The 14647-nt window shown below is 38.9% G+C and overlaps 1 protein-coding gene across 2 annotated transcripts in view; it reads left to right on the forward strand.

The window, feature by feature from the left end:
• Positions 1–9644: 9644 nt before the first annotated feature.
• The window catches only part of rrp15.L (ribosomal RNA processing 15 homolog L homeolog), a 31245-nt gene continuing 26242 nt past the window's right edge, over positions 9645–14647 (forward strand). For both annotated transcript variants that reach the window (XM_018262607.2, XM_018262609.2), the window contains exon 1: positions 9645–9793. In XM_018262607.2, coding sequence (XP_018118096.1) covers positions 9754–9793 — 40 coding nt within the window. In that variant the 5' untranslated portion in view covers positions 9645–9753. The remainder of the gene's footprint in view (positions 9794–14647) is intronic.

Genomic DNA, 14647 nt, shown 5'->3' on the forward strand with positions numbered 1-14647 from the left:
CTTGCATACAAAAATAAATTTATATTTATATAAGACCTGAGAGTGCGGATCCTCTGTGCTAGTTATATATATACAGTATATTACACCTTCTGTCTATATCTATCTGTTAAAAAAACAAGGCATTACTGATGAAGGGGTTCACATATCCCCATATTTGGGATACATATCGATCCTTGTAATAGATGTAGCAGAGTGACCCGGTGGTCTAGTGGGGGGGGACGGCAGGGACACCTGTCGCGCCACGGCGGGGACGCCCGCAGCGCCAGTCTGTTTCGCCGCAGATACCGCTTCCTTAGGACTCATGCACCACACTCCTTTGTGATTTAAAGGCGCAGACGCACTGGCGTGATGACGCCAGCATGCATTGGCGCGAAATTCAAATAATATTTAAGGCGCAATTGGGCTTGTGATCAGTGCCCGTTATAGGAGTTTGTTCCTGGTGCTTCTGAGCTTTAAGATAATCTGTCTGAACCTGTTTTGATTCCTGTTGAGACCCCTGCCTGGCTTTTGACTATTCTGACCTCTGGATCCTGACCCTTGCCTGAATACCGACTACCTCTTCTGCTAAATCTCTTCTGATTGATCTCCCTGCCTCGACCCAGCCTGATCTGACTACGATTTTGCCTTACGCCTTGTACCACGACCTTCTGCCCAAAGACTTTGCTTACAGTTGTGCCCCTTCGCTTGTTTAGAACCTTTTGCCTTGCACCTCTCGTTTTAAGACCTGGCAGCATCTGAGTAGCTGAGGGCTCCTCCCGAGGCCTAAGGAGGCTGCTACAGGCAGTAGCACGAGCCGAGACCAGGGTGCTTGGCATTGGTTCTAGATTCAGGGTGCCAACCGTTACACAGAGGTTGCTACTCTTGTTGCACTGTATCTTCATGACCTTCTCTGTAGACAGGGTTGACCATAACTTGCGGCTACTGCTAATTCAGGTTGTAAGTGAATCATATTTGTGTACTACAGTGGGTAGTGCACCTAGGTTGCACCATGACAATGTATGAACCATGGTTCCTCCCCATTAAGCCTACCTGGTCAATCCTTTTTTGATGTCACTGGTGGGTTCAGATCAGGTTCTGTTCCCCACAATGTTTGCACACAGTCGGCAAGTCTATGGGGCAAAATTACTAAATGGCGAATTTACACCAGTGTCCGTTTCGCCAAACTCCATGTAATTTCACCAGGTGCTAATTTGTTTCCGATGCGCTAATTCACTAAAATGCGAAGTTACCAAACACTGGCAAATTTTCTCTAGCGTTGCTTCATTTTATCATTTTGTCTGGTCTGAGGTGGCAAAGTAAACTCTGGTGAAAGAGGCAACGTTCAGTAAAATTCACATCTTAGTGAATTTACTAAGAATTTATGAGTAACGAAAGTTCGCCAGAGCGAAAAGTCGTCTGGCGATATGGTGTGAACGAACGCTAGTGACGGTCTCTTTCGCTAGTAAATTGCCGTCTACACCTGAGATTTCTGGTGAATTGTCACTAGCGACGGCCACTTCGCCCTTAGTGAATCTGTCCCAATGTGTGGACTCTAAGGGGTATATCTATCAAAGAGTGAAGTTAGAGTCTTCTAGGGTAAAATTCCACCACTCTCCAGTCATTTCTATGGGATTTTGAAAGGCGTATTTATCAAAGCATGAACTTTCACTTTCACCCATTGATAAATACTCTTTTAAAAATCCAACAGAAATTAATGGAGAGTGGCGAAATTTCACTCTGAGGCGATCTCTAACTTCACTTTTTGATAAAATACGCCTAAATATGGTAGGGTCAGGGAGGGGTTTAATTTTTTTGACATGTCCTTCATTTTGTGGGGATCCTGGAAGCACAAATGAAATTGTCTCTTAGGGTCTTCTGGTTATGTATGGACTTTAAATCTGGTAGGGTCAGGTACAGGTTTAATTTTTTTGACATGCTCTTCATTTTGTGAAGATCCTGAAAGCTCAAATTAAATTGTCTCTAAGGGTCTTCTGGTTATGACATGCCCTGTTAGACCTTCATAGCAGAATAAAGCATTAGAACTAGGGAACTGGTGGACCTCCAGTAACAGTAAACAGAGACCTACACATAAAAAAAAAGATTTTCCCCAACTGACTTGCTTTAACTGTTGTCTGTTCTGTGGTCCCATCCCTTCTCTTACTTTATTCTCACACTTTCTCTTCTTCCTACTTTTCAGTTTTCACCTTCTCTCTTGACAGTTCAGTATCTCCCCTCAGTGCTCAGTGATGTTGCTATGCCACATGAGGGCATTTATTAAAAAGAAATCCGGAAAAGTAAAAATTGATAGCACCAAAATCAGGTCCTAGACAGCTGGCTCCATACATCATCTATAATGCTATTATAGTACAGGTATTGGATCCGTTATCCACAAAGCTCGGGAAGGCCGTCTCCCATAGACTCCATTTTATCCAAATAATTAAAATTTTTAACAATGATTTCCTTTTTCTCTGAATAATAAAACAATATATTTTACTTGATCTCAACTAAGATATAATTAATGCTTCATACAAGCCTGTATTTAGAGGGGTTATTTACTAAAATCTGAATTTATGTCCCAAAGCCCGATTTTAGCTTATTCATTGATAAAAAAAAAAAAACTCAAATTAATTTGGATTGTGAAAAAACTCTTTAAAACTGAACAAAACCCAGAATCTTACGATTTTTTGGGAATTTTCCTGAATCGCTCAATTTTTTTGTTTTTGCAGGAAAACCCTGAAAAGGTCGGGTTTTCAGGCTAAACCCAGATAACTTCAAATTGATGTAGGTGCTTCTTCCATTGACTAATACAGGACCTTGACAGGTCTGAGATGGTGGATTTTCAGATTCAGGCTTTTTGCAGCGTCTGGGTATAATAAATCTCAAAAAAATTTATGTTTTTTTTCCACTAAAAATTTAAGTTTTTGCCTTAAAAAGCCAGACCAGATACATTTGAGGTTAAGTAAATAAGCCTATTGGGTTTATTTAAGGGGTTATTTACTAAAATCCGAATTTATGTCATAATCTCCATAAAAATAGCTCTGCCAAACTCCCATGCTCGATTTTAGCTTATTTATTAATTTAAAAAAAACTCAATTTAATTGGAGCGGGGAAAAACTCAATAAAACTGAACAAAACCCAGTTTTCATAAATTTTTCTGAATCGCTTGATTTTTCTGAGTTTTTGCAGAATTTTCGGGTAAACCCAGCACAGACCGCGATAACTTCAAATTGATATAGGTGCTTTATTGACTTATACAGGACCTTGACAGGTCTGAAATGGTGGATTTTCAATTTCTGGCTTTTTGCAGCGTTGGGGTATAATAAATCTCGAAAAAATTCTAGGTTTTTTTTTCCACTAAAAATGTTAGTTTTTGCCTTAAAAAGTCAGACCAGATACATTGAGGTTAAGTAAATAACCCCCTATATGTTTAAATGATTTTTTAGTAGACTTAGGGGCAGATTTATCAAAGGTCGAGGGGAATTTTCGAATTGAAAAAATTAGAATTTCGAGCTATTATTCTGTACTTCGACTAGGGAATAGTCCAAATTCGATTCAAATTTGCAAAAAATTCGAAATTTATCATGTACCGTCTACCATTCGCCATCTAAAACCTGCCAAATTGCTGTTTAAGCCTATGGGGACCTCCTAGAACCTATTTGGAGTCAATTGGTGGACTTTGAAAGATCGAAGTTATTTTTGGGAAAAATGTTGAATCTAATTCAATCAAATGCTCTAACCCTTTGATTCGTACGATTCGAATACGGACCTATTCGATTGAAAAAAAACTTCGACTTAATTTCTGTTGGTCTTTTTGAATTCGAAGTTTTTTTGAATTCGAAATTTGACCCTTGATAAATCTGCCCCATAAGGCATGAAGATCCAAATTATGGAAAGATCCATTATCCATAAAACCCCAGGCCCTGAGTATTCTGGATAACAGGTCCCATACCTGTAATTAACATGAAAAAAAACATAAGAAATAAATAGGAAACCAAAAATCAACCTTGTTCTGGATACCGACAAATTGAATGAGCTCTCTTCAATCAATGTATCAAGAAAATGATACATATCTCACACAGCCCTGACAATATACTGCGCACAGCGTTGATAATTTACTTAGGCAAAGTCCATTCCATTTAATTACGCCGCTAAACTTGGGTCATGGCGCGAGAGAGAGAGAGATTCCAGGCAAGCTAATCACAACTATATAGAACATGTCACTTATTGTCCCCAGCGGCAAAGAGCTCAAATGCTGCTTAATGCTCAGAAGGTTAATGTCCTGCTTATGTAAATTGTCCAATTTAACATTCAGCCGCAGTGTCATAAATTCTGGCTCCGGGATTTTATGAAACGTATGTTCAAACTAGTTGACCTTAAAGGTTAACAAGCACAAGTTAAACAGGACAATGATTTAACCGGCTGCTTATCAAACGGCTGGAGCAATGCAGTTATTATACGGCACAATGGAAGCTGCAGGGAAGGCCTGGCAATACCGCTGTTCCTGCACTTCATACTACAGGGATGGGATCCGTTATCTGGAAACCTGTTATCCAGAAAGCTCCGAATTACGGAATGGATGTCTCCCATAGACTCTATTTTATCCAAATTTTTAAAAATAATGTCCTTTTTCTCTGTAATAATAAAACAGTAGCCCGTACTTGATCCCAACCAAGATATAATTAATCCTTATTGGAAGCAAAACCAGCCTATTGGGTTTATTTAATGTTTATATGATTTTCTAATAGACTTAAGGTATGAAGATCTAAATTACTGAAAGATCCATTATCCGGAAAACTCCAGGTCTCAAGCATTCTGGATAACAGGTCCCATACCTGTATTAGCTTTTTAAGATTGTAAGCTCTAAAGTGCAAGAACCTATTTACCTCCTTTACTGGTCAGTATTTGTGTGTAAATTGTACAGGTAAAGCATCTGTTATGTGGAAACCCATTATCTGAAAGCTCCGAATTACAGAAGCCCACCTCCCAGAGGGGTATATTTATCAAAGAGTGAGGTTAGAGATCACCACAGTCCACTAGAATGAAATCCCGCCACTCTCCATTCATTTCTATGGGATTTTGAAAGGCCTATTTCTCAAAGAGTGAACTTTCACTTTCACCCATTGATAAATAATAAAAATTTCCTTTTACTGTGTAATAATAAAACAGTAGCTTGTACTTGATCCCAACTAAGATATAATTAATCCTTATTGGAGGCAAAATCAGTCTATTGGGTTTATTTCATGTTTATTTGATTTTCTAATGGACTTAAGGTATGAAGATTCCTTGTCCCCCAGGTCCTGAGCATTCTGACTAAGAGGTTCCACACCTGTATGTTTAGGGGGTTATTTATCAAAAACTGAATCTTAGGGGCAGATTTATCAAGGGTCAAATTTCAAAGTGGAAAATACTTCAAAATTCGGCGATCGAATAGAATCCTCCGACATTCTAATTCGAAGTCGGAGGATTTTATTCATCGAACGATCATATTCTGATCGTAGTTCGATCGTACGATTGTACTTCGAATTGTGCGATTAGAACGATTTCATCGTACGATCCTACGATTTTCCTTCGATACCCAAAAACTTAGAAAATTGCTCTGGGAGGTCCCCATAGGCTAACATAGCACTTCGGCAGGTTTAAGTTGGCGAAGTATTGAAGTCAAAGTTTTTTTAAAGAGACATTACTTCGACTATTGAATGATTGAATATTCCAACGATTTTTAATTCCAATCGAAGTCGAAGTAAATTCGAAGTCGTAGTATCCTATTCGATGGTCGAAGTACCCAAAAAATGACTTCGAAATTCGAACTTTTTTAACTTAGAAATTTCACTCGAGCTTAGTAAATCAGCCCCTTAGAGTTCTTTAGGGCAGGACTCCACGGACAATTCCGGCGCGATCTGACGCCCTGCGCGAAAACGCAGGCGTCACGTCGGATGCGACGGAAATAAGGTAAGTAATGCTATTGTTGGATCGTGTTGGAATCATCTGTGGAGTCCTGCCCTTATACTCACAACTCGGATGGTCTCTTATTTAAGAAAAAACTTGTAGAATTAATCGAGTTTTTGGTGAAAGAAAACTCTAACATCATAGAGAATATTAATATCTTCAAATGGTGCAAGGGATCTCTTCTATTGACTCCTACATTACCTTGATGGGTTTTAGATGGTGTATTTTCGAATTATAGCTATTTCTGGGGTCGGGGTATTATAAATTTAACCCGAAAGTTTGAGTTTGACTAAAAAAATAACCTCAAAAACTCAAATTTTCATGGAAACCACAACTCGAACCTTAATAAATAACCTCCTTAAAGGAGAACTAAACGCTAAAAATGAATATGTTAATCAACTTGTTTATTAATGACCTGGAGGTGGGCATTGAAAAGTCTGATCAGAAAATCGGGCTTCTCAGACCTGTCGAGGTTGCATATAAGTCAATGGGAGAAGTCCCAATGATTTTTTGATGTGCGCTGGGTTTCGTGCAACACCCCGTTTTCGGATCAAAAATCTGAATTTTTGGGTGAAAAATCAAATAAAAATCATGAAAATCTGAGGAAAAATCCCAAAAAATTGTGAAAATCTGATTTTTTTTCCCCGCAAAGCAAATTTTCGGGAAAATGTAATAATAAATAAGCGAAAAAACCCGAGCGGATTTGATCAGAGTTTGTAGCGGAAAATATTGAGATAAATTTACATGTCAGAATTAAGTACCTTCCATCAGGGTCAGACTCAAAAAATAAAAATGATTGATACCCCCTTTTTATTTTCTGGAGTCATTGCATGAAATATATGTGGGAAATACTTTAAAGAGAATTGCGGAAATTCTCCTTTTTTTAAAATGTGTTTCTTGCAGGAATATTACATCTGCATTCTACGTTTTCTAGGAGTTAAGGCCCTTAAAGAAGAATTCAATGTATATTTAAAAAAACCCTAACCCCCTAACCTACATAGACCCTCCTCCCCCCCAGTCTAGCTGTTACCCCGGGCAAATGCCCCTAAGCCTTTACTTACCCATCGGTGCAGATTCTGTCCAGCGGAGTTCACGGCAGCCATCTTCCGGCTCTTCTGTAATCTTCGTAATGACAGCGGTGTATCGGCACATGCGCAGTTGCAGCAATCTTCCGCTTCGCTACAACTGTGCATGCGCTGAAAGTCACGGAAATTGCCAATATGCCGTTCTCATTCTGAAGATTGCCAAAGACCCGGAAGATGGCTGCCGTGAACTCCGCTGGACAGAATCTGCACCGAGGGGGGTAGGATTTTTTTTAAATTTACGGTTGAATTCTCCATTAACATTAAGAAAAAACTAATTGAATTGGCGTAATCATACTAAAAATTCATACTATGCATTGTTGACCATTTGGAAGGTCAAAACAGATTAAGGGGCAGATTTATCAAAGGTCGAAGTGAAAAAAAAATTGAATTACAAGCTAATTTTTGTGTACTTCGACTACAGAATAGTCCAAATTCGTTTCGAATTTGAAAATACATTAGAAAATTTGAATATCGAAATTTATCATGTCTAAAAATTCGAAGTAATTTAATTTAAAAAATTTCTAGGGATGCACCGAATCCAGGATTCGGTTCGGGATTCGGCCTTTTTCAGCAGGATTCGGGTTCCTCTGAATCCTTGTGCCCGGCCGAACCGTATAAGCAAATTAGGGGCAGGGAGTGAAATTTTGTGATTTTTGTCACAAAGCAAGGACGTAAAAAATGTTTTCCCCTTCCATATGCAAATTAGGATTTGGTTCGGTATTCGGCCGAATCTTTTGCGAAGGATTCGGGGGGTTCGACCGAATCCAAAATAGTGGATTTGGTGTATCCCTAAAAATTTCGAAGTAACGGTAGGTTTTTGAAATCCCATAACTTCGAAATTCGTATAAAAAAAGACCAACCGAAATCTATTAAAAAAATTTACGTTTTTTTTTTTTACAGGTGAATAGGCTGCATTTGATCGTTCAAATCGAAGTAAGATCGAATTTGATTTGAAGTATTGTCCAATGGACTCCAAATCGGTTCTAGGAGATCCCCCATAGGCTAAAACAACAATTTGCCAGGTTTTAGATGGCGAATGGTCAAAGTCGAATTATTAAAGAGACAGTACATGATCATACCTCCCAGCTGTCCCTTTTTCAGAGGGACAGTCCCTCTTTTGACAGCTCAACCCGCAGTCCCTCATTTGTACTGGAAAGTCCCTCTTTTCTCTGCACTGAACAGCCAGAAAAAGAAACAAAGTTTCTAACTTAATTGGCTTTTGGCAGAGAGGCCAGTACAGCTAACAGGTGCAACTAAGATGCTTTACAACAATTTTGAGATAAGAAAATAAGTAATTTTAACAGTTTAGATAAGGAGAAATATTTTCAAATTTGTATAACCTGCCAAACTTTGTAAAATCAACATGGTTATTAGGGGGTGCGGTCACAAAATGGGCATGGTTAAAAAAATTGCTGCACTACATGCAAAAAAAATGTTTGTTTCTCTTTTTATTTCCAAAATGTTGGGAGGTATGGCATACCTCCCAAATGTTCCTTTTTTGGAGGGACAGACCCTCTTTTTTTGGAGGGACAGTCCCTCATTTGTACTGGAAAGTCCCTCTTTTCTCTGCACTGAACAGCCAGAAAAAGAAACAAAATTTCTAACTTACAAGAAGTCATCTGTAGTATGGGTACTTCAATGTGGTAAACAAATTACTCACCACGTAAGGGAAGTGGCCCAGGTGCACTGCCCTGAGCCCTCAGCATAGGGGGAGGACGAACCGAAAAGGAGCAGGCACTCAATGAACGCAGACTTCCAGCAGGCACCAATTCAAAGTGTAAAGATCTTTATTGTGTCCAAAATTTCTAACTTAATTGGCTTTTGGCAGAGAGGCCAGTACAGCTAACAGGTGCAACTAAGATACTTTGTAACAATTTTGAGATAAGAATATAAGTAATTTTAACAGTTTAGATAAGGAGAAATATTTTCAAACTTTTATAACCTGCCAAATTTTGTAAAATGAACATGGTACTTAAGGGATGTGGCCACAAAAATGGGTGTGGTCAAAAAAAATTGCAGCGCTACATGACAAAAAAATTTTTGTCCTTTTTACTTCCAAAATGTTGGGAGGTATGCATGATAAATTTCTATTTTTTAATTTTTTTCAAATTCGAATCGAATTTGGACTATTCCCTAGTCGAAGTACACAAAAAATAGCTCGACATTCACATTTTTTTACCTCTAATTTTTGCTTAGAGCCTTGTTAAATCTGCCCCAAGATAAACTTGAAACTTCTGAATTTAAAAAATTTGAATTTTCAATCAGACCCTTGATCAATCAGCCCCTAAAAGTGAAGCCCCACTGGTCCTCTGTACTTAGAAATACTTCTTTTATTAAAAAAAATACTTTTGGAGTGTTTGCCCTTTATATCTATAATACTGAACTTCCTCACATGAAAATCTATGTAACAACTGAATAACTTTAACAAAATGGAGAGGATTTGCTCCCCGTAACCCATTGACTCGGATATATTTTCCTCCAGCTTAAATAGAGACGTATTTATTTCTGTGAGACTGAGTCCTGTCAAGGCCCAAACATCCTACGTTTGAGATGCAGCTAAAGCGCCAATCACAATATGGCGGCGAAAATACTCCAACTATGTATTTAGAAGGGCTGACATACCCGGATGAATAAATGGCGGGCGTAACAAAGCAACGATGTGACGCTAGCGGGAAATGACGTATTGATGCTAGCTCCGCCCAACCCGGAAGGACCTGGAAAGTAGCACGTGGGCTGCGCAACCATGGAAGTTATCGGCGAGATGGAACCTGTGGAATATGAAGGTAAGCGTGCGGGTTGGTTTGTTGTCTGTTTGCTTGAAGGTGGCGGGAGTTTGCGGCTTTCTATTACCAGTGATTTTTAACTGCACTTCCCAGAATCCTCAGTGTGCCCTGGATTACACAGCACAAGAATGGGTTGAGTTGTGAGAGTGTGTTTAGCATGCTTGTTACAGGGAGTTGCCTCAAAGTGCTGCTTGTCTGTTCTCACTTACCATTTGCTCTTGCTGAATGCTGGGATTTGTAGGTCAACAGCTTCTTATAGGCTTTCCAACGTATGATGTCAAAATAACATTTTGCTCCATCAAAGAACATGGGATTCTAAACAAATTGCCATTGTACATTCCTAAGCACAAGTCTAATGGCTGTGCAGTTCTCTGTATCTGTTTAGATTCTGTTTACTGCTGGTTCTGACTCCTGAGTCTATTTAACAGATGCCATTTGAAGGACCTGTTTGTTACTACTTTGGTACTACAGTGACAGAAAGACACTGTTTTCAAGAGAGATTAACTTTAAATTCATTGAAAATGTGTAGTGATAGGGTTCACCTTTAAAGGAATAAAAAATAAAAGAAAACTGGGTAAATAGGCTGTGCAAAATAAAACATGTTTCTAATATAGTTGGTTACCGAAAAATGTAATGTATAAAGGCTGGAGTGACTGGATGTGTAACATAATAGCCAGAACACTACCTCCTGCTTTTCAGCTCTCTTGCTTTCCACTGATTGGTTACCAGGCAGTAACCAATCAGAGACTTGAGGGGGAGCCACACGGGTCATAACTGTTGCTTTTGAATCTGAGCTGAATGCTGAGGATCAATTGCAAACTCACTGAACAGTTATTTCCCATTTGCCCCCCCCCTTATAGTAACTGACTAACTCAGAGTTAGAGAGCTGAAAAGCAGGAAGTAGTGTTCTGGCTATTATGTTACACATCCAGTCACTCCAGCCTTTATACATTACATTTTTTCCTAACTAACTATATTAGAAATATTTTTATTTTGCACAGCCTATTTACCCAGTTTTTATTTTTACACTTAACTGTTCCTTTAAGATGCTTAGAATGACTAATTCTAAGCAACTATTCAATTAGCCTTCATTTTTTCTTTTTTTATAGTTTTTGAATGATTTTGCATATTTTCCTGACTGTTTTCAAATGGGGGGAGGGGGTCACAATTACAAATGCTCTATAAAGCTACAAATGTAATGCTTCTGCCACTGTTTATTACTCATAGTCCTATTCAGGCCTCTCCTATTCATATTCCAGTCTCTTGTTCAAATCAGTGCATGGTTGCTAGGGTAATTTGGACCCTAGCAACCAGATTGCCAAAACAACAAACAGGAGAGCTGCCGAATAAAAAGCTAAACTCAAAAACCACAAATAATAACCAAAGCTAAATTAAAATTAAAACCAAGCTAAAATTGTGTTAGAATATTTCTCTACATCATACTAATTGCTATTTTAAATGGTTAACAACCCCTTTTAAAGGGGTGGTTCACCTTTGAGTTAACTTTTGGTATGATATAGAGAGTAATAGTCTGAGTCTATTTGCAAATGGTTTTTCGTTTTTTATTATTTGTGGTTTTCGATTTATTTATTTATTTTTATTCAGCAGCTTTGCAGTTTCAGTAATCTGATTGCTAGGATCCAAGTTACCCTAGCAACCAAGCATTGATTTGAATAAGAGACTGGAATATGAATAGGAGAGGGCATAAACAGAAAGATGAGGAATAAAAAGTAACAATAACAATACATTTGTAGCCTTACAGAGCATTTATTCTTTAGATGGGGTCAGTGACCCCCCATTCGAATGCCGGAAAGATTCAGAAGAAGGCAAATAATTAAAAAAAACTATAAAAAAAATAATGAAGACCAATTGAAAAGTTGCTAAGAATTGGCCGTTCTATAACATATTAAAAGTTAACGTAAAGCTGAAACACCCCTGCAATGTATATTGAAAAGTTCCTTAGAGTGACATTATCTTGCATTGTGCAAAAAAATAATAATAATCAGCTTTTGAGTAAAACCCCGTTACCTCCTGTATTTTTTTTTCTCCTCTACTTTGCCCCTTTTTTATGTTGGTGTGCAGGACAGCAGCCTCTCTGGTCGTGCCTAGTAGTGATGTGAGGGCCGAACCGATACCCGCGGGTTGGGCGGGTTCGGGTTGACCTTGCAGTGCTCCTCGCGGGTGCGGGTTGAGCTCTTCTCCTGCTCTCCCCGCCTGCCACCTTCAAATGCCGGCATCCGACTTATGTGTACTGGTTTTATAGTGTCGTGTCTGCTCGCCCGCCCCTTTTGTGACGTCATCGGTGGGTCGGCGCGGGTCTATAAAAGAAACCCCGGGGCAGGCACGGGTATTAGCAGGGCACATCACTAGTTCCTAATCTTGCCTGCTGATTGGGCAGGAGTGAGGGCATGATGGGAGCCAATCTAAACAGTGTGTTCTGCCTGTTGCACCTTGTGCTGAAGCTTAGCCCTCTGGGGAAGGTGAAAGTGGCAGCCAGTCTTGGGGAAGAGACAGATCTAATGATGTTAAATAGGGAAGATGTGCAGCAGAAGTACATTCTACCTGATTGGGCTGACCCCCCTGTATGCATCAGGTGCCGCTCTTAGTGAGTGGGTTCTGCAACCTGAGTTTATTAAAGGAGAACTAAACCCTAAAAATGAATATGGGTAATCTCTTGATCCTCCTCCCCTACAATTTTGGCAAAAGTTGTGGTTCATCTTTGAAGTAATTTTTTATTATGTTATAGAACTACCAATTCTAAGCAACTTATCAATTGTTTTACAGTTATTTGCCTTTTTCTTCTGACTCTTTGCAGCTTTCAAATGGGAGTCACTGACCCCTTCTAAAAAAACAAATGCTCTGTAAGGCTACAAATGTATTGTTGTTGTTACTTTTTATTACTGATCCTTCTATTCAGACTCTCTCCTATTCATATTCCAGTCTCTTATTCAAATCAATGCATGGTTGCTAGAGTGATTTGGACCCAAGTTACCAGATTGCTTAAGATGCAAATTGAAGAGCTGCTGAATAAAAAGCTAAATAACTCCAAAAACCTTCAAAAATAAAAACACATTGCAAATTGTCTCTGAATATCCCTCTCCACATCATACTAACAGTTATCTCAAAGGTGAACAACCCTTTTAAATGATTCCCTTACAAGTCAAAGATTTACTTACCTGGCAAGAGGTTGTCCAGAGAAATGTAATGCCATATGGGGTACTTGGCTTGAACTACAAAATATCTCATTGTTTGACATCTCCTTCTTTAAATTTTCTAATTTGGTGCCTTAGCCTTACTTTGTATTGCTTTCTTTTTCCTTTATTTTCTCTCTCCTTTAGTACTACTGCCTCAACTGTTTGTTCATTTGAAAAACATGCAAAATAAAATCTTAATTTTTTTTTTTATATGGGTACAAATGGCATATTTTATATACAGAACCTATTGCACCAGCCTAAGGTTCACTTATAGTAGTAATGACCCAGGACTTCTGGTTTGTGCACAGGAGCTCACAATCTTGCATTTTCTTAGAAGTGACACTCACATGCTCAGTGGGCTCTGATTGGCTGTTGAGAAGCTAAGCTTAGGGCTCGTCACTAATTATCCAGCAGAAAATGAGCTTCCCCTGTAATATAAGCTGATGCTACAGGTTTGCTGATTATTAAATTCTGATGCTAATTGCACTGGTTGCTGTGCTGCCATGTAGTAATTATCTGTATTAATTACTAATCAGCCTTATATTGTGACATTTCTATTCTATGTGTACTGTATATTGTGAGTGGGTCCCTAAGCTCAGTAAGTGACAGCAGCACAGAGCATGTGCAGTGAATCAGCAGAAAAGAAGATGGGGAGATACTGGGGCATCTTTGGAGACACAGATCTTTACTGCTAAAGGGCTGTGGTTGCCTTGGGCTGGATCAGAAGCACAAAACATAATGTGCAACATTTCTACCTACTTCTTTAGTTAAGCTTTAGTTCTCCTGTCATGAAAACAGGACTCTAAACCACACGTAACTCTTGGGTTTGGCTATGAGAGGTTACACACAGGTTAGAGTAACATCAGACACCCCAAAACACCTAGATAATTATTTCTATCATTAACAGGCGATAGGCACCTAATGTGGCTATTCCCCCTTGCCCTCTATAACAACTCACAATACAACAATGCATTAAACACTCTCTCCTATGGTAGATAGTCCTGGTTAGAGCCTACTAGTTCAACAAGCACTCCAGCAGCTAAAGTGTTAATTTACACTCACACACACTCCTGCTAGCTGTACTAGTTATTCAACATATAAATGGGTAACTTTCCCTTTCCACACATACAAAGAGTTAATTAAAAGCTGGTGAAATGCAAGTTGTTTTGTCGTGAAGGCTCGGGATTTGGAAAGTTATTGGACAGAGTACAGGTATAGGATCCCTTATCCGGAAACCCGTTATCCAGAAAGCTCTGAATTACGGAAAGGCTGTCTCCCATAGACTCTGTTTTATATAAATAACCAACATTTTTTTTAAATGATTTCCTTTTTCTGTGTAATAATAAAACAGTAGCTTGTACTTGATCCCAACTAAGATATACCGTAATTAATCCTTAGTGGAAGCAAAACCAGCCTGGTTTACATGCTTTTCTAGTAGACTTAAGGCATGAAGATCCAAACTACAGAAAGATCTGTTATCCGGAAAACCCCAGGTCCCGAGCATTCTGGATAACAGGTCCCATACCTGTATTTGGCAAAATAAAGAGAGGCTGTTTTGATACTTCACCCTATGCTCAAGGCGAGCGTAACTGGGGCCCCACTGAACATTTTTAATTAAAATATTTTGGGAATTTCCTGGGAATGACAATTCTTTAAATTA

The sequence above is a fragment of the Xenopus laevis genome, chromosome 5L (assembly GCF_017654675.1).
Source record: "Xenopus laevis strain J_2021 chromosome 5L, Xenopus_laevis_v10.1, whole genome shotgun sequence".
Lineage (NCBI taxonomy): Eukaryota > Metazoa > Chordata > Amphibia > Anura > Pipidae > Xenopus > Xenopus laevis.